The following is a 27,406-nucleotide window of genomic DNA, read 5'->3' on the forward strand; positions in this document are numbered from 1 at the left end:
CCCCTAACCCAGAAAAAAGGGGAAGACCTGGAACCACAGACAGAGAGTCAGAGGGTCCCAGAGTTTTCCCCGGTGAGTCTCAAAATGAGGTACTACTCTTAAGTGATGTGTCTGACACAGGTGACACTCTCGATGATCTCGATGATCACCAAAGAATGGACTCAGATCCCCCGGTTTTGCCTAACTAGTTTAAATACTTTAACAACTATTATGAACATTACATTCTCTACTATCAATGTGAGAAGTGTGAGATCAAAGGTTAAGGCTCACAGTGTTTTATCGATCTTAAAAACTATCAGAACAGATGTGTTTTTACTACAGGAATGCTGCATCCCCTTTCTAAAAAATTATAAACAGTGGGAAGAGATTTGGCCATATCCGTCATTATGGAGTGGCTCGAATGAAAACCGTAACGATGGGGTAGCCATTTTAATAAACAACCCTCAACTCATCATAAAGGGGAGTACTGTGATGAGAGACGGACGCGCAATCTTAGCAAGACTTTCTTATATAGGGAATGATTTTAACCTCATTAACATATACGGCCATGCCGACAGACAACTCAGGTACGAACTTTTAGAGGACATCCAGTCGCATATGCTAGGCCATCAACCACTAATCGTGGGAGGAGATTTTAATTGCATCCTAAGTAGGAAGGATAGAAAGAGGAACGATGAGGAGTTTAAAGTAGATAAAACATCAACTTTATTACAAGACATGTGCCGGACATTTAAACTGGTGGACTGTTTCAAATCCATACATCCAGGAGAGGAGGGCTTCACCTGGTTCAGTAGTGACAATGCCAGAGCCTCTCGAATAGACTACATATTTACGAGGGGTTTAGCACAGAGTGATGCAAGATTAATTCCAGTTTTTTTTTTCGGATCACTTGCTACTGTCCTGCTCTTTCTCATTTCCTTCAGGTATGACTGTTGGGAAGGGTTTGTGGAAGTTAAACTGCTCCCTGCTGGAGGATGAGGCTCTAGCCGCACAATACAGGGAGCTGTACAAAGACTGGCAGACCCTTCAAGACTCGTATGATTCACAAGCACAATGGTGGGAAATGACAAAGAAACGAACACAGACCTTTTTTAAAAATGCAGGGAAAAACAAGAAACTCAAAGAGATGAAACGCATGTCGGGACTACAAAGAAGACTCCAACGCTATTTCATCCTAACAGAAAAGGGGATGGACTTTAATGATGAAATCAAAGAGACCAAACAAGAACTAAACGCTTTGGCGGAAATAAAGAGCAAAGGCATCATAATAAGAAGCAGAGAAAGAGAAATAGAAGAAGGGGAAAAATGTACACGCTACTTTTTAAAAAAAATTATGGGCAAAAATTAGGGGATTTTTAAACTTCAAGACGAAAACGGGCAAATAACAAAGGAAAGTAGTGAAATAACCAGATTGGTCGAAGACTACTACAAAAAATTATTTGAAAAGAAAGAAACATATGAGAATGAAATGGGGCATGTATTAGATCATATTTCAAGATCAGTGCGTCAAGGCCCCTTTTTAACATCGGACTTTACCCAAGACCAACTGAATGATTGCATAAAGACTATGAAAAAAGGCAAATCACCCGGGGAGGACGGACTCAACCTCGAATTTTACCGGACTTTTTGGGATATTTTAGCACCAGATCTGTTAACTGTTTTTAACGAATTTTCCAGTCGAGACCATATGCCAGACAGTTTCAGAATCGGGATAGTTACTCTATTGCACAAAAAAGGAGACAAAATTGACTTAAAAAACTGGCGACCCATAACGCTTTTAAACGTGGACTGTAAAATTTTCAGCAAGCTTCTAGCAACACGAATGTCTGTTGTCTTGGGAGACTTGGTTGATCCAGACCAAACCTGTGCCATTGTGGGAGGGAAGATCAGCGACAGTCTCATGCTGATCCGTGACACTATTTGTTATGCAAGAGACAGAAACATGCAACTAGCGGTCCTAAACCTAGACTTTGAAAAAGCCTTTGATCGAGTCTCGCACCAATACCTCTTCAGGGTATTGCAAAAATGTGGTTTTCCCCAAAAATACATCAATTGGGTAGGACTGCTATACCGAGACATCTACAGCAAATTCATGATTAACGGGAATTTATCGGAAGCAATCGAGATCAACTGCGGTGTACGTCAAGGTTGCCCTATGTCTCCCCTTCTCTATGTTCTTTGCATTGAACCTTTGGCACAAATGTTAAGAAAAGATAGATTTGTCGAAGGCATCAATATCCCAGGAAGTGGGGGACAAATTACCAAGTGTGTTTTGTACATGGATGATTTTAATATTTTGTGTACTGACCGCGCATCTGTTGAAAGAGCCCTTGACTTGACTGACCATTTTGGGAGGGCGTCTGGGTCAAGGCTAAATAGAGAAAAATCACAAGTGAAGTTTTATGGAATGTGGAAAGAGACAGAAAAGGCAGGACTCCCGCTGACGGTGTTAAAGACAGACCAGAAAATCCTAGGGATAAAATTCAATGCGGATGGAGGAGGCGAGACCAACTGGGATGACGTGACAAGGAAAGTTAAGCAAAAACTTGTTTTTTGGTCACTAAGAAAACTGACAATAGAGGGGAAGGTCCTAATCATCAAAGCGATCATCCTCCCAATGCTTTTGTCAATCAGTTTAATTTTTATGCCTAAAAGAAACGTGCTGTTACAACTGGACCGAGCCATCTTTCGCTTTGTCTGGGGCTCAAAGTGGGAAAGGATAAAAAGAGATACAATGAAAAAGAAAAAGGAAAAAGGGGGGAAAGGAGTGCCTGACCTCCAGCTTTTCCTGGGAAGCAAATATGTCTCTCTCCACTTCCAAAACGCTGTGGGCCCACCCAACAACCCGAAAAGTCAAGCAATGACCCGTTTTTGGATGGGCTCATATTTGCGGAAGCTGAAGCTTGTACCAGACAATCGTTTGATTCCAGTTTCGTTTAACTTGCCACCAACACATCTCTTTATTCGGGATTTTTTGAAGAAGTTTGATTTGGAAACACAAGAATGTCACACTTTACAAAACCACAGGGCCCTTATTGCTATTGTGCAAGAGCGAGCTACAGTAAGCCCTGTGCGGGGGCTTGCGTTTGGCGAATCCACAACGGTTTGGAGCAACGTCAATCATCCTGCCCTCCCAAACAGACTACGAGACTTGTCATGGATGGTGGCTCATGAAGTTCTCCCAGTCAGAGCTGTAATGCACCACCGAGGAATGTCAGCGACTTCGACGTGCCCTCGACCTGGCTGTGGCGCCCAGGAGTCGGTGAGGCACCTTTTTTGTGAGTGCAGCGCTGCCAAGGTCTTGTGGACAATGGCCGAACAACTAGGAAAGTTCCCGGACTTGCCAGCAGGAGAGGTCCCTGATGCACAGTACGTGCTTTACGGGGTGAGTCGGTCGAGGAGGCATCGGAACGACTTTGCCAGGGACTGGCTCACTCTCGCCGCCATCAAGGACGCCATCTGGACCTCCAGAAACCTGCTGGTATGGAGGTGCAGGCAGATCCCCCCCGTGGCTGTGCTCCAAATGGCTGCAGATACCATACAATCTGCGAGCGGCGGGCCTAGGACGCAGCCATAAAGAAGACTCGTCTGCACCCACCCGGAGGGGGGAGCCGGAGCTACACTGTGGGAGTCCCGGCAGCAACGGCCTGGGTTGTGGAACCCAGAAGGGAGAGGACCCACGCAGAAGGGAAAGGACCCACACAGAGGACTGGAAGAGTGCTGCTTGGGAGGGTGGGATGGCAGAGCTATGCCCTTGCACAATAGTATTGCCTTTTACACGCTGGTTAACTACTGTTAAAAGAAAATAACTCTGAAATTGTTTAATTGATGTTGAAAATGTCAGGAAAAAATGTTAAAACGTCATATCGTCACGTCATATTGTCAAATATAAAAAAATTGTGAATATGCTTGATGGCTGTGTTTTGCTGCTGTTGGTGTCGGTGGATTTGTTCAGACCGAGGACAATCGACTTTGGCCTGGACGGATCTATTGACACTAACAAAGATGTTATATAATGAAATTGTGAATATGTTTGATTTTCGAGAAGGTTTGTTCAAACCTCACTTTGTGTTTGCTGTTAAAAACGTAATATTGGAATATAATATTGTGAATGTGCTTAATTGCTGTTGAGATTGTCATGATTGTTTTCTGTTTTTAGTGTCAATAAATTTGTTCAAACCAAAAAAAAAATCTTTGAGGTTACAAAGACTATACTCTCAGGGATCATTTCTATAGTTCTTGACTTTCTCAGTAGCCTAGATGGTAGTGTGCCCGCTTTGAGACTGGGAGGTCGCTGGTTCGCGCCTCGGCCGAGACATACCTAATTGGTATAATGGCGGCGCCCGCTGTTGGCTGCGGCTGCATCGACTCGCTACAACGGGTCAGGTGTATCGACATTTCGTTCTGTGTACATTGTTACAAAGAATGACAATACAAAGGAAATTATTATTATTATTTTTGCAACCCGGAGATGGAATAAGAGCTTACTCTGTCCACTCCACGCATCTGCCCGGTACTGCAGTACTTCCGGGAGCGGTGCATGCGCAATGATCGCAGCTAGGCTTTGGGGCTAGGACCTTAGCTCGGCCTTTTGGCTGAGAGTAAGTGTCCCGGCGCCTTGGCTTTGTAGCGTATTATGAACTGACCGATAACGAATAATGGCTAATGAATAACGAAGATAGAACAATAACCCTTAAAAATCCCCAGTAGGTTCGCGGGGGTGCTGGAGGCCATCCCAGCCATCTTCGGGCAGTAGGCAGGGGACACCCTGAACTGGTTGCCAGCCAGTCGCAGGGCACACAGGGACAGACAACTCGCTCGCTCATTCACACCTAGGGACAATTTGGACAGGCCAATTAAACTGACATGCATGTTTTGGAATGGGCCCGAGGAAACCCATGCAGGCAATAGGAGAACATGCAAACTCTGCACAGGGAGGCTGCGGTAGCTGGACTTGAACCCTGAACCTCTGCACCGTGGGGCTACACCTTAACACCCCAGCTGCCCGGTCCAGTATATATATAGAACAGAACTTTAACAACAGATTGCAGTCAAGGTGTCACCAACATACCTTGTTTTAGCTGTAAATCACACAATAATCCTTTACATGGAAGCTAGTTAAACATTGTTCCTTTTTGAGCCACTTCATGATGAAAAGCCACATAACAAACTTAAAAATCCCAGCTCTAGCAATGCAGCTTGAGCATTTTGATTGGGTGAGCACTGATGGTAAATACCTTGGTATCCACGTTTGCAGTATTTTGTGACATTCTAACTAAAGAACTTTACATCAGCTCGTTTTGAAACCATTATTTAGAATGAATATTGGGTCAAAATGAGCCTCGACACACTTCTCTGCGGCATAAAACAATTTAACTGATATATTTATCGAGGACACAGGCTCTGGCATTATTATTTAGTAGATTTTATCAAATCATGAAACATCAAATGGTAAATCATGAGATAATCTGAGTTAATCAAAATACAAAAAAAAGTGTTACTAAATCTTGTCAGTTCAAACAGATATAAATCATTATTGAAAATTGGATTTAAGATATTTCAGTGCCAATTATAAGGCCTTATTTTTAGAATAAATGTAATGCCTTTTAAGACTTTAAGGATCCTCGGGAACCCTGTAAGACTATATGGTTTGGTTCTCACCCCCCCCCCCCAAAAAAAACACAATATTTTTTGCTTTTATTGCTCTTTAGGTCAATCACATACGCAGGGATCAGAATGGAGATTTTCATTTTCAGCTGAAATAGCCAGGGTCCAAGGGCCGCAGGCCCCGGCCAGGTCCAGGGCGGAGCCCGTTGGGGGGCTCAGGGGGGGTGAAGCCCCTCTGAAGCCAACAGCATTTATCTTTTTTGCTATGTGAAAATTGCACTAGAATGAATTAAATCCAACAAAACAGAAACCATGTATTATACAGTATATATATAATATATATATATATATATATATATATATAAATTAAAAAAATAATAATATATTGACATTAAAAGCATTTGTAATATTGAACATGATCATGATTAAAATTTATTTTAATCATGTTTATAACAAATTTAAAATTTTGTTTATCCTGTTCTAAATATTGTATAAACACAAAAGATAAAATCATTTCATAAATAAATAGATTTATAAATACCTCAGATTGGGATTTTCTGTCACACAGGGGAACCAGTGGTTGACTGCTGCTAGTATTTGAAGTGGAAGGATTTGAAACGGCCAATAATGTTGAACCGGTGGCTGCCGATTTTAAATGCGGATCCGAGTGCATAATTTGATCGCCGGCAAGCTATTTTTGCTTTGTGCTTATTCATTTTAGCATGATCGATCAGTGCCACACAACCTCGCGTACCATAATTGATCAGATCGACACAGTATAGACACTTTGCTTTCCCTGGAACATCACACTTTGCGATGAACTGGCTCAAAGTTTCTGTAACTTCCTTGATCTTTGCGCCGATTTTAACGTTTACTGTGACAGTCTTCTCCAGCCATGACCACTTAAATTTATTCTTGATTCCTTTATCAATCTCGGAGACAAAAGCCTCGTCTTCTTTTCTTAGTATTTTCATATTTACTTTTTCAAACACTCATTTCATCGTTTGAAAAGACCGGAAGGAGCGCCATGTTTGAGAAAGCCAATGCTCTGAACAAAAGCTCCGCTGATTGGTTATCAGCGAACCTATCGACCAATGGTCTAAATGCTAACTTGGGGTGATGAAACAATCACGTATCATACCTCACCCCCCCAAAATATTTTCTCATCGAATTTAGACGATTTACGGGAATGACCTTTGGGGTTCAAAAACAGCGGAAATCTGCGGATCCGCGGAATATTCTGATCCCTGCATACGGGCCAGATGATAACAAATCGAATGACACTATTGTTTCTCCTTACCACTGTGCAGCTGCAGTACATCAAAGACATTTGTCGAGGCTTCAAAATATCACTGTCACGAGACCATACACGAAAACAGAAACCACCAACTTTGTATCACTGAAAGGGGTTTATTTAAAAATAAAGTCGAGAATACGCAGAGGGATATTCTTAAACTGTAAATACATTACATGACATCAAAACAATACGTAGATAAAAAGCTAGATGACTGAAAAGGAACTCAAACGGCTGTGCCTCTCTCCAGGTTCTGCTTGATCTCGGCCGTGTATTTGCCGTAGAAGCGCTCGGCCTTCTTGTTGAACTTGGCGTTCCTCTCGTTGATGTAATCGATGTCCGCGTCATCGTTGTAGGCCCTCCTTCGGCTGTATTTCGCACGTTTTTCGATCCTGCGCGATACAAAAGACAAGAGGTTTTAGTGGTTTAGCCCACAAATGGTTCTGCTGTTGTTCACGAGGTAGTTTAGCGCAGTAATAGAATCGGGCAAAGTCTTTCGATCGTCACTTCAAAAGTTGTACTGGTAACTTGATTAAACAGTCCTCTTTTACATCGATTAGCCTGGGGGCGTCACGCTGAGGATTTACGATAATTGGATGGCGATACACAGTCCACAGGGTAAAATTACCCAAAACATAGAGCAAAAGCAACCCAGGAGTTTATTAGGGCAAAGAGGTGTAATAATCTGTGATGGCAAAGTCCATCAACAGATCTCAACCAAATGGAGCACGCAGTCCACTTCTTCAAGAAGAGGCTTCAGGTGAAAACACCCAAAAACAAGCAACAACTTAAGGGTGCTGCTGTAAAGGCCTTGAAAGGGAGGAAACCCAGTGTTTGGTTTTGTCCATGGGTTCCAGACTTCAGGCAATGATTGCCTCAAAAATACTGACAACAAACCTTGTTGTTCGGATTACGCTTAATTATCCAATTACTTTTAGCCCCTCAAATGTGATGTTTGGGAAATCTCATCTCATCTCATTAGCCGTACCGCTTATCCTTGTTAGGGTCGCGGGGGGGCTGGAGCCCATCCCAGCCATCTCCGGGCAGTGGGCAGGGGACACCCTGAACTGGTTGCCAGCCAATCGCAGGGCACACAGGGACAGACAACTCATTCGCTCATTCACACCTAGGGACAATTTAGACCGGCCAATTCACCTGAAATGCATGTTTTTGGAATGTGGGAGGAAACCGGAGTGCCCGGAGGAAACCCACGCAAGCACGGGGAGAACATACAAACTCCGCACAGGAAGTCTGGAGCTGGATTTGAACCCACGACAGGTTCCCATGACATGAACTGTGCCGCACAAGCGCTAACCACTGCGCTAAACCTTACACCGTACACAAGTCAAGAAATATTCTCAAGGGCTTCATGAAGCTTCATTTATCCCCCTGGAGTGTCTGATCCAGGAGACAGTCCCAAAAGAGACCACAGAAAGACTGTCGGTTAATTTAAAGGAAATCTGATCACATGCTGATTTAAACACACTTCCCAGTCGTTTCTGAGAGCGAATCTAGTCATCCTTCCACTTACTGTTTCTCGACGTCTTCCACCATGCGATCGATGCCCTCCTCGGAAGGGATGTGGGTGCCGTGGATCAGGCTATTGGATGTGGGATGGAATTCCTCACCGCTGCGGAAGGAAAGCACAAAAGAAATTGGCATACTTGGACCGGCTTCTCTATACCGCCATTGTGAATTTGGTCATTTCTGTGAAAGACGAGAGCATGGCTCAGGGCAAAATGTGCCGGTGCATCCTTTACGCTTGCTCGCTGCAACATTTCAAGGCAAGGCAACCGCGGGCGCTTGCTTGACATTTGTGTGCTTGCCAGAGATTCTGAATTGACATTCTTGAAATGACAAAGCACGATTTGGTTGAAACTGTCCGCGGGGCAAATTTGGCTTTCTCGTATGAGATGTACAATATATATCCGAACTATAAGTGGCACCCCAAAAACCCCCAATTGGCCAGAACCTTGAACGAGCGCCTTATAATCCAATGGACCTTATATGCGGACCAAATTGAAAATGCGTATTTCTACTGGTCTAGAGCAGTGTTTCTCAACTGGTGGACCCGTTTTTAACGGATCGCAGACTTTTTCCCCCGGTAAAACAATGCTAAGAAGAAAAAAATGGAGGGTCAAAGATACTCCTTTACAGTAGATGGAGATAATGCCCTGCTTGATATCTTCTACCGAGGACCACATGTCATTTTATTGCAATTTTATTGGTTTTTATTTCCTTTCTCCGCCCATGACAATGAATCTCAAAAAAGTTAGTGATAAGTTGAAGGTGAAGTGGAGAACAGTGACAACAATGATCGAGTGCAAGAAGAAACGATTGCAAAATAAAAAAATAGTGTACGAGTGTCCGCTATTAAAGCTCTTCTGGAAGGTAGAGTAAATGGTTTAAAAATGTCATATATTTTTAGCTTTTTACCAGTCTATTAATCTTTATTTACTACATAATTAGATAATTATTGTTGTTTAGGTACACTGTTTGATAATATTTTAAATGCTTTTAAAATGTGGGTATTATGAAAGAGTTTTAGGTGTTCCTTATATGCGATGTAGTCTTATATGCAAGTAAATGCAGTATTTTGGTTTTGCTGGTCATTTTGTTCTTTGAAAGAAATGGTGAATACATTCCACTATCCTTGATTTATACTGCACTACCCTTTAATAGGATAAATTTGAGAAGAGGAAATGTTTTCTTATTATGGGTTGCAATTTGTCATTAGGGTGGAATGGTGGGTCTAGAGGTAAGAACAGTTTAGAACCAGTGGTCCAGCGGATAGGTTCCAACGCACTACATGGCGCGATCTGGATTCATTTCCATCCATCCATCATCTGCACCTTATATCCTCAGTAGGGTCGCGGAGTGCTGGAGCCCATCCCAGCTATCTTCAGGCAGTGGGCAGGGGACACCGTGAACTGGTTTCCCAGGCAGTCGCAGGGGGGTTAATTTCCCTTTGCATCTAATGTTATGCAATTGTGATCAGTGATATATTTTGCACAAATATGGCCCTTTTTTTCTTATTTTTTTCTGAAACCCGAAACCTTTACAGTAGTTTTAAATCCATGTGCCTTATAGCCCAGTGTGCCTTATACTTGAAAAGACATCACAAAATGCTATTTATTTAGGGGAACGCTTTATAATCCAAGGCACCTCATATTGCGGAAAAAAGAACGTCATTGTGTATTTTTATCAGAAAAAAACAAATACAATAACGACCATAGATCATTTCCCCTCATTTTCATTTTATCTTTTATAAACAAATGCAAATATTGGACATTTACTCACCATTCCTCTCGTTGTTTTTCATAGTTTTGCATGTCTGGCTTGATCTGTTTGGTGAGCCTTTGATACTGCCTGAACTGGGCCTCGGCATACCCTGGGTTGGATGGAATACATCACCATGAGTTCTCCAATAGATTCTGTCATGAGCATTTGTCAACCCACATAGAATTTCTTTAAAGTAATATCTTGTATGTCTATTCTATCATTGTGGTTATCATTGGGTTTGAGGAATTTGCATTAAGCACGGAAAACGACTACTTTTATCCATCTCAGTGGGCAGCATGTGGTAAAATGGCCGTACCCTGAGATGGATAAAACGATTGGACGTTGCGTCTTCAGTCATTTTCTACAATAGCAATAATCACTCTGTCAATGCCAATTACGCCTGCCGCCATCAGCAGACCGAAAAAAAAATCTGGTGTTTTTAATAGTAATGGCCAATAGAACAGAATACGATAAGGAAAACTGAGGTTGGCTTCCGCTTTGAGGGATTCAAGTAAATGGTACCTATTTAGTTAATTGTGTAAAATTATACACAACTAGAAATAAAAATAGATAATGTGATAAATCGACACGACATGGCAAACTTTAGGTTGGTTCAACTTGAATGGTGATGTAGTTTAATACTAATTATCAAAATATCTTAAGGGTCACCAACTTATATGAACATTTTGTTGAACTTTCAAATAAATCTCGGAAAGGAAAAAAAGAGCAAAACATTTCAATTTTTTTTAAACCAATTTGGCCCCTAACCTGCAAATCCTGTGTCAGGGTTCTTCTTCTTTTTCTTTCTCTCCCACCGTTCTGCATCATCAGCTGTGATATCAAGCAGTTTTACTCTGTGGTAGTTTTCACCTTTTTCTGCACATTCCTAAGAAAAAAAAGGTAGGTCAATGGAAAAATGTGTATGATTGATCTTTTTTATGCTTGGACATACAATACAATTAACTACGTCCATTATACACATCGGTCAACGATTGGCAATGTTGTACAGTCATTGAGATTACATGTATTTCATGTATTTTTGGTGTATTTGATAGGGAAGATGAAGGGGTAGGGAATATAAGCATTTGCTTCTTACCACCCCTTTTCGAACATATTATGTAATATTATTTTGTTGTTGAGTTATTGTTTTTGTTCAGTTTTTTATTCTAATGTTCGAATAAAGTTTTCATTCATTCATTTTTATTCATAATCATTAGCGTTTTTACTAGTAATGGCCCACGGAACTGATTGTTAGCAAAATGAAAAGTAATCTGCTGACCCGAAAAGCTTCATGTGGGCGAAAAGCAAACTATTTGAAAAAAGTCATCAGCCAATCACATAGCACAAACAACTGTTCACCCTGTCAGAAATAAAGTAATAAGCAAACAATGCATGTTTTTGAAATGCACAAGGAAACCCAGGTACCCAGGAGGAGGATTGAAGAATTATTACAGGGCTAAAATTTTAAAGTGACAGCACATGTAAAGTGTTAGATAATGGTTTTGGTTCAACCACTAGTTAATTGTTAACTGTTGTTAATTGTTGATCTGCGTTTTGTCTGGCCCCTCAATAGAACCTTTTTACCATGGGTGACCCAACCAGGGGCTTAGAGCCCCCAGAGAACATATCTCCTATGATTATTGGGACGCACAAACTCCCTCAGCACGGTAAGGTAGCAGATCATAGAGGAGCTAGTTTATTGTATGTCATTTTAATGTCAAGAAAAATGACCACTTATTTTTAAATTAAGTTATATAATAAGAGTTGTCTGTCCCTGTGTGCCCTGCGATTGGCTGGCGACCAGTTGAGGGTGTCCCCTGCCCACTGCCCGGAGATGGCTGGGATGGGCTCCAGCCCCCCCGCGACCCTATTGAGGATAAGCGGTACGGCTGATGAGATGAGAATAAGATTGTCTTCATTGTATGGGTTGTATATCCATCATAGATGTACATAACCTTATCCCCTACCCACCTGCGTCATTTTGATAAAACTTTGTTGAGTAGCGTACTATGTTTAGTGACGATCAATTAAGTCGTTTTCTTCAAAGAAACATAGTGGTGATATTGTAATGACATTGGTTGCAAAGGAAAATGGTTCTATGGCTTTTTTGTTAAACTGACTCGTTTATTTATATACAGCCATAAAAAACAGTAGTAGAAATATTCTAATACTGATTGCTGACAAAAGAATCGGCAAAAAAACTTTAATTATTCGGCCATAACTACCTGGTCATATGTGAATTTTTTGAAAAAACTGTCCCAATTTTTAAACTGTTTACCAGATTTTCCAAAATAAATTTGCAGCCAAAAACACCAACATTTTGTCAATTGTACTCAAATTTCCATTATGATGACTCAGGTTTGAGTTGGCAATATTTGTGGACATTAATGTATTCATAATATTGAGACGCATGGAAGAATTTTGTGTTACATACTTTTTTCTTTTCTTCTTCATTCAGTTGCCACTCCAGTCGGGCTTTTTTTGCCTCCCAGTTGGATGGCAACTTCAGCCTCTTGTCCTCCTCAACAACTTCCTGGTGATTGAGCTTGCGTGCTTCATTCTGAGGATACATATAAACAAAAACTTTTTAAGAGACTTTACGAAGGACAAGTGAGTTTCTCTTAGGACCTATGAAATGGCAATAGCAAACTTATTTCTTTAACTTTGCATAGTGAAAAAAATACATCGCTTCGTTTGTATAGGCCATTCTCAACTCTTGTTATTCAGTGGCTTCTTAACGTAGAATGTTAACCCCTTACTATTCTTGTAAAATTCGCCTAAAATTCCAATCCAAGACGTACCCAAAGTAGATTTAATGCTTTTCTTGAACCATTTGGAGAATATGGACGGTTTGGGTCTTTTTTGAAAGACAAGATTCTGAAATTTTCCCCCGAACCAAAACAATCACGGGAAGTGCTACTTACATTGAGTAATCTGAGTTGGAACATAGAGAAATAGGTTTTAATTCTCGCCTGAATTTTTCTTTACAATCAAATGCCTGCAGATGAGTGTAGCATGGGCATCTTAGGTAAGATAATAGCTTGAAGCCTTACCGGGTACCTTGTCAAATTTGATCACAATCTAAAAAACTAAATATTGTATTTTAAACACTTTTCTAATCATAGGTCCAGGCGTTTCCAAAAGTTGCCATTTGGAGATGACCAGATTACAGCCCTAATAACTTTGCAACCATGTATTTTACTATGGGCAATTTTAAGACATTGTGAAAGAGTTGTGAATTTTTGACTTTTTTCTCCAGAAGTCAATCCATGATAGTGCACACTTTCACATTATAATTGCGTATAAAAATGGATCCCGTGTTGCATTTATGCATTTTATTTTCGGCTCTGCTTTTAATTCAGACTGTAAAATTGCGTAAAAATTACGTTGGTATATTTATTGGTGACTACTGGCTTAAGATTTTTGAAGCAGAAGTAGGTCATGACAGGGTTAGTTTTTTCAATACAGGCCCTTATAGGTTGCCACGGGCTAAGGACCATGGAAAAAGGCTTGCAATAGGCCAAGACTGGTGTCAATCAAGAGGTCAGAGGATACCGACTATATCGAAATCCATCTGACAAGTCTGTTTATTTTTATAGGGGTTATGGAGCCAAACAGGAGAATGACAACAATGCTCTTCAAACGATGCAGGAATGCATTTAGGCCGATTTTTTTCAATATATCGGCATTATATTGAGCTTTCCAATGATATGTGGCATGACATATTTCAGTGACTGGTGACATTTTGAAGACACGACTGTTTATCAACAGTCTGACGGCCCGCCGGTAAGCCAGCAGAACGTTAAGGGGTTAAAGCTTAAAACTTTCGCGTGGGAGCGAATTACATGTACAACAGAATTTTAAAATCCTAACCCAGTTAAGCCATGTGCTATTTGGTACATATGCAGTCGGACCTTCAAATTTTGCATGGTGACAGACAGAAATGACCCGCGGGTATGTTTCTCTTCAAGAGGCTTATTATTAACTTATCATTATCATCATTAACTGCAGTGTGCACAGGGGAAAAACTGACATTGCCTCATGCCCAATTGAAATGAAATGCCAATATTCCCAAAGATAAGATTAGTCACAAATGGGAGTGTAATTTTACCCGTTTAAAATGTAATTCCCGAAACTTTCGTAGTCTGTCCTCTCTCTTCGAGGGCGCCATGGTCTCAGACAGCCCCCCCTCAGTAGGCATGCTTACCTCCTGCAAGGCAAATTGTTAATTGTATGCAAAGGCATAATGGCAATAAGCAAGATATTTGAAAACGGCAAAGTTCAGAGTTTTGCTGAAATAAAAGAACGATTTGTATTACAGAGGAGCGACTATTTTCGTTACCTTCACTTGAAAGACTACTTTGAAAAAGAGGTAAAACCAGTGATCGGTCATGAGGTCATTAACATATTTAAAAGGTCTGAAACAGGAAAAATGTGTCAAGCAAATTTTGATATTTATATATGTTTGATGGCTTGTAGTGAGCATTCATCACTCTATATTAACATAAAATGGGAAAAGGAGTTGGTAATAAAGATAACAAAAAAAGAGTGAAGGAATATTGGTAAAACACAGACCACATACACTAGCTCCAGAATTTGGAGGGAATTAAATTGGAAGAATTAGGTTTAAATTCTCCATTACCCCCAAAATAAGGAAAAGATAGTCGGGGTTCACCAACCGTGGTGGAGAGCATGTAAAGCGGATGCATATATTTTGACTTTGTCAAAGAATACAAGATTGTAAGGACAAATTATGGCATGCTTAAAATTAAGAGAAAATCGTGGGATATGGTATATGAAAAACATTCAAGGTGCTCTATTTGAGGAATCTTGCAGGAAAAATACAGAAAAAAGATGGGTACCTGGCATAAGTTCTTTTGACATCAATCAAAAAAGTAATCACAAGACTATGGTATAAACAAAAGCTCACCGCCGTTGAGCAATGGGTGTGCACCGTAGAGGAATTATTAGTAATTGAGAAAAGGACATTTCGAATAAGAATATAGGGCAAATGGGGAAAATGGATGGACTATAGAAATACTAAACATACCACTCACAAACCAATTAAGACTGGACTTTGAAAATAACTTGAACATACTGTAATAGATATTCTCCAACACAGCATTGTTTTCACCTTTGTTGCCTTTTGTTTGAGAAAAATAAAGTTACAAACAAAAACCACATCCATTTTTATACGTCAAATAACCCAAATCTCCATTAAGTAAATGTGTCGCCCAAGTAAAAACAATGGATTTTGACACTAGCTAACAAGACATTAGCATAGCATGGTTACCACAAAGATCGTCAAGCAAGCACGCAGATATACAGTAGAACGCAGTATTGTAAAAACGTCTACTAGTAACAGTGTGAAAATATTTCGCTGTAATAAAAAAAAAATTATGGAATTTCCCCCAAAATAAGTGCGAAAACATTTACCTCGCTGCCAGACGCCATGACGAGAACTACAGGAAGCTGTCAAGCGGATGTGACGCAAATTATTAGTTTTTCATTTACATTTTTTATAATACCTTAACCCGGTAGTTAAATCTTTCCGTTTCTTAAGAAGTTGCTCATTATTACTTGCAGTGAAAACACTTTTTGGATGTGTCATAACGTGTTCCAATTTGTATGAATAAATTAAGACATACTGAATCACATTTGTCACTCATTGTGATGTAACTTTTTCAATTAGAAACGTTGACAATACGTTTTGTTTTAATCATAAAAATCCGACTGTTTAAATCATGTAGCAAATTTAGGGGTCAATAAACAATCGATTGACACTTAAACTAAAGAGGCAAGATTAATCAATTAGACTCATCTCGTCATCCAAACCCCGAGAAGATGAAAAAAGATTTTATTCGAGGCGTTTCAGAAACAAGCATCATGAATGAGACGACTGAGGCTGCAATCATGACTTTAAGCCAGGAGATAGCGGCAGAGAGTAACAAAGTTCCAAATTCTGTACAGCTCCTCTCAGATACATCAGGACGTTTTTCTGTTGAATTGACCTACCTCAACTATTAATATTCCACGTTTTCATATTAATATTTGCGCTACCAATTATATATACATTCCACAACACGCTACAACATGTAAAATTGCCCCATATTAATCGAATAAAACAAAACAGTTATGCCTGCCATGAACACATCAAAAATAAAAATGAAAACATCCCAACCCCAGCCATCTTCGGGTCGGTGAGGCTCAATGTTTTCTCCCTCCACAAAAACGTGAGGACAGCAAGAAATGCATCAGTGTGTTTTCACCTGTTTTGCAGTCCTCCTCCTGGCTCCTCAGTTTCTCGATTTTGTGACGTAGCCCGCCACGTTTGCTAGCCAGTTTAGCATTGTCATCTTCCCCATTCAAAATGTGGTTTTGAACTTTGTTAGGACGAGTTTGCAAAGCAATCACTGCGGTCCTTTTACTTCTGTCATGCCTGTTTTAGGGCTGCAGCGATTAGTCAACAAAAATCGATCATAGAAAATGTCGACAAGGAAATCCATTGTCCGCCACCTTGCCTGACACGTTTTGCTGAGAGTCGCTATAAGGCAAAAGCATCTCTGTCTTGAGGAGTAAAATACAGAGATGATGACATCAACAAGTACCTTAACTTCTGAAGTTTAAGAGCATTTTAGTCTGAATACAGCAAATAAAAAGACTGCCTGCAAAGTTTACAAAGAAGACCTTGCGTATCATGGCAGTACCTTGGTGATGCACAAGCATTTGAAGAGAACAGTCAGAGAGTTGAAGGAAACGGAGTCTGACTCGCCTCAGTAACATCCAAGTCACAATTAAGCCAATACAGTTTTAATGACATGCATTGTACAATTTCTCCGCGCATTTTTCGCCATAAAAGAAAGCTTGAGTGTTATGCCGGACTGGGCCTGACAAACATATCAGAGAGTGATATGTGCTGGATGTTTTCACTATTACAGGAGGAAAATGGTGAAAGTAAGAAAAGGACTGTTTCAAATACAGTCTAAATGCCAACCAAACCCCCCAAAAGATGAAAAAGAAGAGTTTATTTGAGCGCTTCTAATATAGACACGTACGTGCACGCACCATATAAGCAGCTTTACAGAGACTGCAATGGTGATATCAGTCAGAAGATGGCGTCAGCAAGTAGAATATTTTGAAGTTGCGAACTCTACCTTTAAGTTTTTTTGTTACAAACTTTATTTTTTGAATTTTGCTTCACGAGAGGGTTAATTGTCTATTATTTGTTTCATTAATAGTGTTATTGTTTATTTTCAGACCTTTGTTCTGTGAAAAACCCTGAAGGGATATTTGATAGTGGCTTTCTGGACGACAATATTATTTTCCATTTAGACAATCCCGCAATTGTCACACCTTTTCTGTTACAAACTAACCTCGGCCCCTCATCAGAGAAGGGAAAAGGTTTGGAGACCCTTGCCTGCCTTGAATCCTTACCTAAAATCTGAGATTTCCCCTTTCAACTCGAGCTAGCAGGAAGAGAAGGAGCAGAAAATCAAAACAAGGGTGTGTTCCAATTAATGTTTTGGAATTTTTCCTTTCACTTTTCCTGCTTGACCTGTTTGCCTCATTAGCATCATAATGTCACTTTTGACAAGCCCCAGGAAGGATCGTTCTCATCTTTCCTCCGATTCTACGTTTAACGAACGGAAGGACAGCAAGGAGTATAGAGGGGCAGCTCTTCTGCTTCCTCTGCCGGTTTCTCAGACGCAAACCCAGTAGAACCTGTTGCGCTTGCCCCAGGATCGTTCAGGCGGCCTCTTTATTTCAAGATTCAGCAAATTGCTCCTCCGTCGCCTTTCCTTTACTTTGAATTTGTCACAGTCGTGTGATCGGATAAAGGCTACTTTTATTGACTCTGTGGGGGTCAAGATGATGCAGGAGGTGTCCGTCACCTTGTCCTGCGACACACAGCTACTGGATGAAATGACCGAGGAGGAGATCTTGGCCAGCCTGGTGTCTGAAACAGGACCTCAATTTGCGGTAAGTGGACACTATCATTTTTGTTGCTGAACAAGACTGGCTATTGAGCCAAAGACCATTTTTGGAGTGTTTTGGGATTACATCTCCAACTCAAACCCTCAAACTCTCAGCCTGCGGACCAATTGCGCCCCCAGAATGATAGTTAGAGGCTCCTTCCTTAATATAAAAGTTAAAGCGACAGTGTGTATTATTTGACCACCATATGTCACTGTATTGCGTAGTGCATCCGAAAACAAGCCCTACAAAGCGCTAAGAGGAATGCAAACTACGGAGACTCAAAGTAATAATAATAATAATAATAATTTCCTTGTATTGTCATTCTGTGTAACAATGTACACAGAACGAAATGTCGATTGCACCTGACCCGTTGTAGCGAGCCGATGCAGCCGCAGCCAACAGAGGGCGCCGCCGACCACTTTTTAAGTCTTAGGAATGACTCGGCCGGGGCGCGAACCACCGACCTCCCAGTCTCAAAGCGGGCGCCTTACCAAAAGGCAAAAAAGTTACAAGTTTAAACTTTACTATACACTCAAAATAAAGAGAGAAGACTTCAATGGATTTTGAACTTGCAAGGAGAACAGGGTGAGAACCTTTTTGAACAGCTCTTACTAGAGCCCTTTTTAATTAAATATTCTATGTTACAAAAGTAGATCCGCTCTAGAGAGTGTGAAAACAAAAGAACAGCAACATGATTGGCATCCTATGAAATCTCATTTGCAGGTGTATGATATTAAAAACAGAATAAACCTATCAAAACAAAATAAAGAACAAAAATAAAAAATAAAATATGAAGACAAAGAGGGGGAAAAAAGAAAAAGAAGAAAAAAGAAAAAAAAGAAAAAGAAAAAACGTAAATAAAAAAAGGAAAGACAGGGAAAAAGGAAACAAGGAAAAAAGTAACAAAAAGAAAATAAAGACAAGAAAAGGAAACAAAAAAAGCAAATAAAAAAGGACAAAGGACAAAAAGAAAAAATGAAATTGATTAAATAATGGAAAAAAAGAGAGAAAATAGAAAAAAGCGCTAATAAAAAAGATGAAAAGGAAATTAAAGAGGTTTGGGGTTTTGGGGTCACCTGTTGCAGCAAAATGGCGAGCGATCATGTCAGCTCCTCTCAATGACCCTCATGTTGTGCAAAATTAATACAAATTTATTGAAAAACGAACCAACACATTTATATGATAGTTCATGTATTTTTACTTATTGTTAAAATCAACATTGTTTTTTTAATGAGTCAAGTTTTTAATAATAATAATAATAATAATAATAACCACTAGGAGGTGCAAAAAATTATACAATGTCTTTAAGTGCAAGCCACGTGGATTGCAGATTTATTCATCACTAATTGACTGATTTTAATATGAATTTTTAATGTTTTTTTTTTCATGTGGGTATTTATTTAATATTTGAGAAAAGTAGAAGTTTTTTTTTTATTATCAGCGCTTGTGTCTGTGGAAAACCTGATTTGGCCCTGAGCGTAGCTCCGGTGGGCAGCCCCGCTATTATATTAAGTTTAAGACCCCTGGACTACATCAAAGACCACACTTTTTTTGAAATGGGATAAAAGGAGGAGGCGTGCTTTAATTTAAATTTTGGAGTGTGCACTAGGGCAACTGAGTGGCCTTAAAGACGGTGATTTTGTCCACCAGGAGGTCCCAACAAAGAAAGCCAAACTGAGAGAAGGTCGTCTTCAGCTGCTGGACGAGAAAGAGGAGAAGGATGGCCTCAACGAATGCCAGGTGGGAAAGATCATATATTAGCTTGTACGTCAGATATTGGTTCTTTGGCTCTTGTTACATTTGTGTGGCAGTGAGTGTAGGCAAACTACAACCCTGCTCCCGGAACAAAAATGGTCAAAATATATTGATAATATACAGGGTGTTCCAAAATAGTCAACCCTATTCTAAATGCCCATATCTGAAATACACTTTATGTTGAAGGTCTTAAGGTTTATTGGTTAAATTTACAAAGAAATGTACAAATATTTGTTGATATATAATAACCGGTTTTCGTAAATGTTCAATACGAGCGCCACCTGTGACTGAGTCGGTATTCAAGCTTGTGCTAAATTGGCATAGGCAGCCCATTTTTAAACATATTTAATGCCAAGTCCTAAGTTGTTTTGTAGTCGGTGCTTTCTTTGGAAAATTTGTGTAGAAAGCATTCTGCACTGTCTGCGGTAACTGAGTCCGAGCATACTCTAACATCCAAAATGCTTTTTCTTTTTAAATGAATGGCATTTTTTAACCTGAAAAGATATAAATGCCAAGGGAGTCATGGTTAGCCATTTATCCAAGCTTTTCACTATGACATTCACAGCTCTTGGCAGAAACATTCTTTGTTTTGATTAAACAGTCAAATTCCCTGGTCAGCACCAGTTCTAACCAGGCTGCTCGACGAAGCGGGATACGCTGTCTCCTGGGAGAAATTTGCAGCAAGGGCACCGACACCCTTGCGACCATCAAAACTATTGGAAAAAAAAATCTGCACCATATTTAAAGCAGCAGTGTTTAAAATGTGGGTAATAAGTAGCGGCCTGTAGTGCAGAATTTATGGAAGTCTTTTTGTTCGCCGTATCTGGGGAAAATGCTTTCAGAGTGTAGAAGTTTTGGTACGCGTAACTTGATGTTGACGCCATCATCTATGCATGTTACTGCTCAAGACAGAGACGCGAGATGCAGAGATGCGTCACTCAGATGGATAATCGCGTCTGGCGACAATAGTGGACGATAGAATTTATCGTTGACCATTTCTGTCATTGATTAACGACGACAACGTCAACTAATTGTTGAAACCTTACTTGGCAGATGGAGAACCGCCGTCTTCAGCAGGCCAGCCTGCGTTTGGAGCAGGAAAACGACAACCTGGCCCATCGACTCATCACCAGCAAAGTGGCCCTGCGGAGCGCCTTGGATAAAGTAGGAACTGGTTTTCTTTGGCCTTCATTTTTGCCAAGAAGCTCTAATTTGCGCTGGTGTCGGCAGGCTGAGGACAACTTGGAGAAGCTGAGCGGCGAGCTTTTGCTGACTCAACGTCAATTGCAGGCCACTGAAGAGGAAAAGCGAGGGAAGGAGGAGGAAGCGGCCATGGTGGGTGCAACGGGACACTGTGGTTCCGTCATCGTTAGAATTAGAGATTTTTCACTCGCGAATGTAACGGCTTAATGAGCTGGCCTTTGAAGTGAACAAAAGGAGCCGGCTACTCATCAATCAGGAGTTGGCTATCTTTGAGACGCTTTTTTTTTTCCTCATTAGTGATGTGTAGTCAGTGAATGTAATGGCTGTATGTGCCAGCTCTTACAAGTGAACAACAGGGGCCAGCTTTGTAGCAATTACGAGTCGACACATTTATTCTTCTCAGTAATGATGGGTGATGGCGAACGCAAAACCTCAATAAGCCGGCTCTTTGAAATGAACGCCAGGAGCCGGTTCCCCACCAATCAGGAGTCGGCTCCCTTCGAGACGCTTTTTTTTCTCAGTAGTGACATAAGGGCTTTATGAGCCAGGGCCTTACCAACACAGTCAGCTCCCTCCAAGATGCTTTTTTTACCCAGTAGTGAAGTGACGTTGTCGAACGTAACATCTCAATAAAACGGTTTGCTTAAATGAATGATGGGAGCATTTTTTTTTCACAGTGGTGATGTGTCCCTGGCTAACGTAACGGCTCAGTTTGCCCGCTCTTTGAAATAAATGTCGGGAGCGGGCTCCACATGAACAAGAAGTCGGCTCGCTTTGAAATGCGTTATTTCTCAGTACTTATGTGCCGCTGTCAAACGCAAAGGCTCAGTGAGCCATCTCTTTGACAATCCGTGTCATGCCATGGAAGTCCCGAGAAATATTTGGAGCATTTTATATTTCTAATCAATGAAGAGTTGGCTTCGTCCGTGACACTTTTTTTTTTTCAATAGTGAAGTGTAGTAGGTGAACATAACGGCTAAATGAGCCGGCTTTGACGTGTAAGACGGGAGCTGGCTCCCCGCCAATGAGGTCCCTTCAAAAAAAAATTTTTTCTCAGTAGTGATGCGTTGCTGGCAAACGTACCGGCTTAATAAACTGGCTTTGGAAATGAACGAAGTGAGCCGGCTCCCCACCAATCATGAGTTAGGTCCCTTCAAGGAAGAATGCGCCGTAGGTCAACAACAAATGTCAACAATCATCATTTTTTTGGGTTAAAATAAGTGTGGTGTCATTTCACACTGAAATGTGTGCTTTTATTTGTTATCTGCTGCCAAGAATGGAATGTTAACTATTTGCTAGATGGTCATTTTCTCCAACTTTTCCAAGTTGAAGGAGGTGTTGCGACGGGAGCTGGAGCGAGCCGAGCAGGAGGTCAAGCGCTCGTCAGGCATCATCGCCGACTACAAACAGGTCTGGCGCCGCTTTTGATGGCACAACCGGTTCACACCACGCTAAAGTTCTGCTGTGGCTTCAGATCTGTAGTCAGTTGACGAGCCGTTTGGAGAAGCAACAGGACGCCCATCTGCAGGATCTCCGCTCGCTCAAGGTGATGGTTGAGCCGTTTCAGTTTGGAAATCATAGTTGTCCTGTGACGACACGTGACTCCCTGAATGTAAGCAGGCCATATTGGATTGGTCCTCTAGACGCAGTCTGATGTTGTCACAGGTCCACACTAATTTTGTGGATGTTCAGATATTAGGCGTAGTTGTTTTGTGACTTTATGGTTTATTTCTAAGTACTGTCTTTGGAGATAGTGGCGTGCACCCTAAACCCTAGGCCAAAAGATTGCGCTGTTTGCCGGCCAAAATGAACTCCAAAGAAAGCCCCGGTGTCCGTTAAAGACTTGTACCTGTCAACCCGTACATTTTTGCCGTACAAAGTACATTTACTATGCATTTTAAGACGTGTACAACGCACAAGAAAATCTGTACGGAAAAACGCAAATTTGTCAAATATGGGTACTATACACTGACTGTCACGAAACGGCAAATCAATCAAGTCAACCCAGTTCGCCGCGGTAGCCTCTATCTCGGTATCGTTTTTTGTCGTTGCAGACGAAGCGAACGGTTTGATGCTACTGTGCGTATGCATTTGCCGCCTCGGATTTCATGTGATGGTTGTGTAGTGAAAGGAAGTCTGTCTCTTTTTAGAGAACCGGCTTTTTCGGCTCAACTCATTAAAGAGAGCCGGCTCTCAGGTGGCTCACTTGCTTTGATGCATTATATTACGAATCATTATTGTTATATAAAGAAGTTAAGAAAAAAGGAAGTATAAAAGGAGAAAATGAAAAAAGACAGGTTTGTGGTTATCCCTTTAATCAGTATATTAACAACAATAATTTAATGCAGAAAATGAATCACTAATTTGAATAAGAAAATGTATTATTCTACTTAATTATATTTGCATGTATTTTTCCCTTCAACAGTGAACGTCCTAGCTACTTAATTTTTAAACCTTTTTAATAATAAATCTCATTCATGTCGAGCAACTCAGTATCTCACAAAAAATGTTAATTAACAATATATATGATATAATGAAACACATGTACAATATAACATGTTAAACTACATAAATAAACATGTTTGAAAAAAAATGTGGTATAAGATTATTTTGTTTTTTGTAAGGGAAAATACGACAGTTTGTAAGGGCATGGAGCCGTGGAGGTTGACAGGTATGAAGACTGGTTGAAGAGTGCACCCATATCTAGTCAAAGGAGGGCAGAGATAGGCTCCCAATGAATAAAACGCGAACCCTGGCGATGACCCGGCCACACTAAAACACCTTGCTGATGATACTGCGCCATTTGTCAGCTGAAATGAGTCCCAGAGATTGCCTTGTTTAAACCCTAACTCCATACACCACACACTTTTCACTAGCGCAATAGATCTTGTTTGTAGGCTACATCAGTGAACATTTTCTCTCATGTTCGTTTCAACTTTCTATCTTTTTTCCTTTCCAGATCGCCTTGAAAGCGTGTCCCCAGTGTTGTCAACAGCAGCCGGAAGAGCAGCAAGGAGAAAGTTGGGAAGAAAGGCCGCCTTCGTCGCCAAACCGTAGCGCGGCGGTGCCAGAATGGGAACGGCGGCACCCTGGTCCGAGTCAGGCAGAAATGAGGCGCCAAAACCAGGAGAAGGCCTCCCTCGAAGCTCAGATCAGACAGCTGGAGAAGGAGCTGGCCCAGACTAAACTGCAGGTGGTTGAGGCGAACTGCAAGATTCAGGTAAATCCCGTAAATTATGTCCTAGCCCTGATACAAAAACATTCTAACCCTCCTTGCGAAAATTTTCTTAACCCTTTGGACACCTCTAACCAGGTTACGTCACCATGACGGACGGTAGTCGTTTGTTGTAAACGGTGGACGAAGGCAGTAAAGAGTAGAACAGCAACAAAAAAGCTATACTATTCACTGCAACGCAATGACTAGTCAAAGGAATATTGTGCAGCTTTCAGATAAGGTGGCTCACTTTGGCAGAAAGCACAAAAAGCACAATTTAGAGAAACGGGGGATAGGATTAGCAATGCTAGATAGCAAGTGATACAGTCCTCCTTCTGATATATTCACACATCTTAAAAAATCATCCACTCTGCCTGATCTTAGTCCACACCATCTGTCTTCATCAAAAGGGATACAATTTCAAATCGGTATGGTAATATCTTACCTTTTTCGAAGTACTGCTTTGGACCATTTGTTTGAAAAACTGAATATAATGTAGGCTACTTCAGAAGTGTTTAATTGCATGAAATCTAATATCTTGATACATTTTTATATATTGTATATTTTAAATGAAGTGCAGAAAAATGTAGCCAGCTTTTTGACTGTTGGCCATGAGCACTGTGAAAATGTTGTTTTTACGGGCGTCGAAAAAGGGACACGAGCTAAGAGATCCAGGTGAGTGCAATTGTATTAACTTAAACAGCGTGTACATGATTTTAATTTTAAGTCAAATAAAATTGAGATAATTTGCTTCCTCAGATGTTCTCTGGTTAATGAATGGTAGTCAGCAAATAAGGTTACATGGGGTGGTTTACTGTCTGAGTAGTGCGTAGCTTTGGCGACATCCGGTGGACATATTAAAAAAGACAGGTCTTTGTCTAATGCAACACAGTTTAATAATAATAATAATAATAATAATTTCCTTTGTATTGTCATTCTTTGTAACAATGTACACAGAACGAAATGTCGATACACCTGACCCGTTGTAGCGAGCCGATGCAGCCGCAGCCAACAGAGGGCGCCGCCATTTTACCAATTAGGTATGACTCGGCCGAGGCGCGAACCAGCGACCTCCCAGTCTCAAAGCGGGCACACTACCATCTAGGCTACTGAGCGCCGCGCCGCCGGAGGCCCACACTTACCTTTCCGCGCAAGCTGTACCGCCATCACGCCCAGTATTCCCTACGCTAGGCGGCCATTACTTCGTTTCCCAGGCTCGAGTGGACCCCCATGAGCCATGCAAAGGGTGGGGCACCTCCTCCTGCCTTTCTTCGCAAGCTGTAACGCCGTTATAGTGCTTCCCTCAGTTTTGTCTCACTGGATGGATTAAATCTGTTGGTGGGCATGTTGTTTTTGTGAATTGTGACGCTTAAAACGCAACTCCACTTACAAATCTTCCTTCGCCCTATTCAAACTCGTAATCCTACTCCCCCTGTTTTAGGATAACAATGCGCACGCATCTGTTTAAGGATCTGCTGATGATGTAGGATGGAAAGGGGTCTATATCTTGTAAAAGACATATTTTGTTTCCAGCAATGTAGGTTGCCCACCCATAAGCAAGAGGGAATTCCGGAGTGAGCGCACAAAAGCCACAATGGAGGGAGAACAATATGACATTGAAAAACAACTCTCTAACTGTACGAGAAAGCAACCTGTAGATTAGGGATAAACTTGTAACACCCAAAAAAGGCATCTGCAAAAGACAATGTTACTGTCCCCCCCCCAAAAAAAACAGAAAGGAGACACAAGAGATAAACCACACTTTTGGGAGTTGATGATTTCATTTTTGCAATATGGCTGCTGTCCAGACGATCCCATTAAAACCATTTCTAGACAGATGCTTGCACAAGAACGCTAATTTTAGTTTGAGGCTAGCAATACATTTCTATAATAGCCACAGTTCCTGGACCTGATCATTTGACCTGCTTCTGTTACTTTCGGGTTAGGGTTCGTTGCCTATGTCCTAGCGTTCCACTGTGGCCAACCCTTGTTCCTCTCTGGCCGTCCTTAACCCTGATCTTTGGTACATTTCGTACCAGTTGTTGACTCAGCTTAAACTGACCGATTGCTAATTTGTGACTTTTCTGCGACAGGAACTGGAGCACCAGCGGGGCATCCTGGCCAACGACCTGGAGGACGCCAGGAACAACTGGATCAGCAAAGCCTTTACCTCACTGCGCACGTCCAGCGACGGCGTCTCGACGGCTGGACGCGGCCTCCACGCTGCCTCCCTCTCCGGATGGAAGTTGTCGTGGCCTCACAAAGACAACCGGGAGCATGTGTGACGGGAAGTCGGGTCTTGCCCTCTTTGCACGTCTTACCCCATCTGATTGGATCAAGTGAGTTGAGGGCAGGCAGGTGCCTAGTTCGCAACCATTTGAGTTTGAAGAAGACGTGGAAAGACAGGCAGAGAAGGCCGTGGACCTCCAAGACCACATTGATACTCTGACGAGATCAAACCTCTATGTTTTGTCTGACTATGGACGCTAAAGGAAGTTGCAGCAGGATAAGCTACTTCAACAGGTCGCCAACTCTTCCACACTCAACATTTGTTTACTTATTTAAAAAAAGACATTATCCATTAGACCTCTTTCCGTGTTTGTAAACATTTGTGAACCGTGTACACACAACAGGCGGACATTGTGTTTTTGTGAATTGTGACGCTAAAAGCGAAACCCCTCATACAGATCTTCCTTCACTCTATTCAAACTCGTTCTCCAACTCCCCCTTTTTAGGTCAACAATTCGCACGCATCCATTTGGGGATCTGGTGATGATGTAAGCTGGAAAGAGGTCTATATTTTTAAAAAAACATATGTTGTTTCCCACAAAAATACCTTTGGAATAATATTTTTCTCTGTTTTACAAACCAAATAAATAGCAAATACTTTTAAATGGAACTGTAATCAATTGGATTTGGCGAGATTTCTTACTGCTCTAAAGGGATGGCTGGCTTTTTGGCCTGGAAAGATGCTTATTTTATCTTTCCTCAAGAGGAAAGATATTCAAATAGAGAAAGAAAACTTGAAAGTGCAAAATAAATAGAGTGGCGTCACCAATTTGGTGCCAGTTGGC

General features: G+C 41.2%; 2 protein-coding genes and 2 pseudogenes across 3 annotated transcripts; 3 read left to right on the forward strand and 1 right to left on the reverse strand.

Moving 5' to 3' along the window:
* The first annotated feature begins 4,205 nt into the window (after positions 1 to 4,205).
* Positions 4,206 to 4,299, forward strand: LOC148351501 (small nucleolar RNA U3; annotated as a pseudogene).
* Positions 4,300 to 4,396: 97 nt separating this feature from the next.
* Positions 4,397 to 4,547, forward strand: LOC148351502 (U2 spliceosomal RNA; annotated as a pseudogene).
* A 2,446-nt stretch (positions 4,548 to 6,993) lies between these two features.
* syf2 (SYF2 pre-mRNA-splicing factor) lies at positions 6,994 to 15,783 on the reverse strand. Its single transcript, XM_088354290.1, has 7 exons — positions 15,620 to 15,783; positions 14,295 to 14,393; positions 12,618 to 12,743; positions 10,952 to 11,069; positions 10,202 to 10,292; positions 8,433 to 8,531; positions 6,994 to 7,293 (listed from the first exon to the last, which is right to left on the reverse strand). The coding sequence occupies exons 1-7, from the start codon at positions 15,635 to 15,637 to the stop codon at positions 7,128 to 7,130; spliced, it is 717 nt and encodes a 238-aa protein (XP_088210416.1). The 5' UTR covers positions 15,638 to 15,783; the 3' UTR covers positions 6,994 to 7,127.
* Positions 15,784 to 17,794: 2,011 nt separating this feature from the next.
* LOC148351504 (rab GTPase-activating protein 1-like) lies at positions 17,795 to 27,194 on the forward strand. Of its 2 annotated transcripts, none has more exons than XM_088354485.1 (8): positions 17,795 to 18,163; positions 19,811 to 19,900; positions 20,969 to 21,079; positions 21,146 to 21,250; positions 22,418 to 22,528; positions 22,593 to 22,664; positions 24,078 to 24,338; positions 26,426 to 27,194. In XM_088354485.1, the coding sequence occupies exons 1-8, from the start codon at positions 18,053 to 18,055 to the stop codon at positions 26,615 to 26,617; spliced, it is 1,053 nt and encodes a 350-aa protein (XP_088210611.1). In that variant the 5' UTR covers positions 17,795 to 18,052; the 3' UTR covers positions 26,618 to 27,194. The 2 variants fall into 2 exon arrangements, with proteins under 2 accessions (XP_088210611.1, XP_088210612.1); XM_088354486.1 differs by having other exon boundaries at positions 22,445 to 22,528.
* The last annotated feature ends 212 nt before the right edge of the window (positions 27,195 to 27,406 follow it).

This window comes from Urocampus carinirostris, chromosome 15 (genome assembly GCF_059441175.1).
Source record: "Urocampus carinirostris isolate Australia breed hairy pipefish chromosome 15, RoL_Ucar_1.0, whole genome shotgun sequence".
In the NCBI taxonomy this organism is placed as follows: domain Eukaryota; kingdom Metazoa; phylum Chordata; class Actinopteri; order Syngnathiformes; family Syngnathidae; genus Urocampus; species Urocampus carinirostris.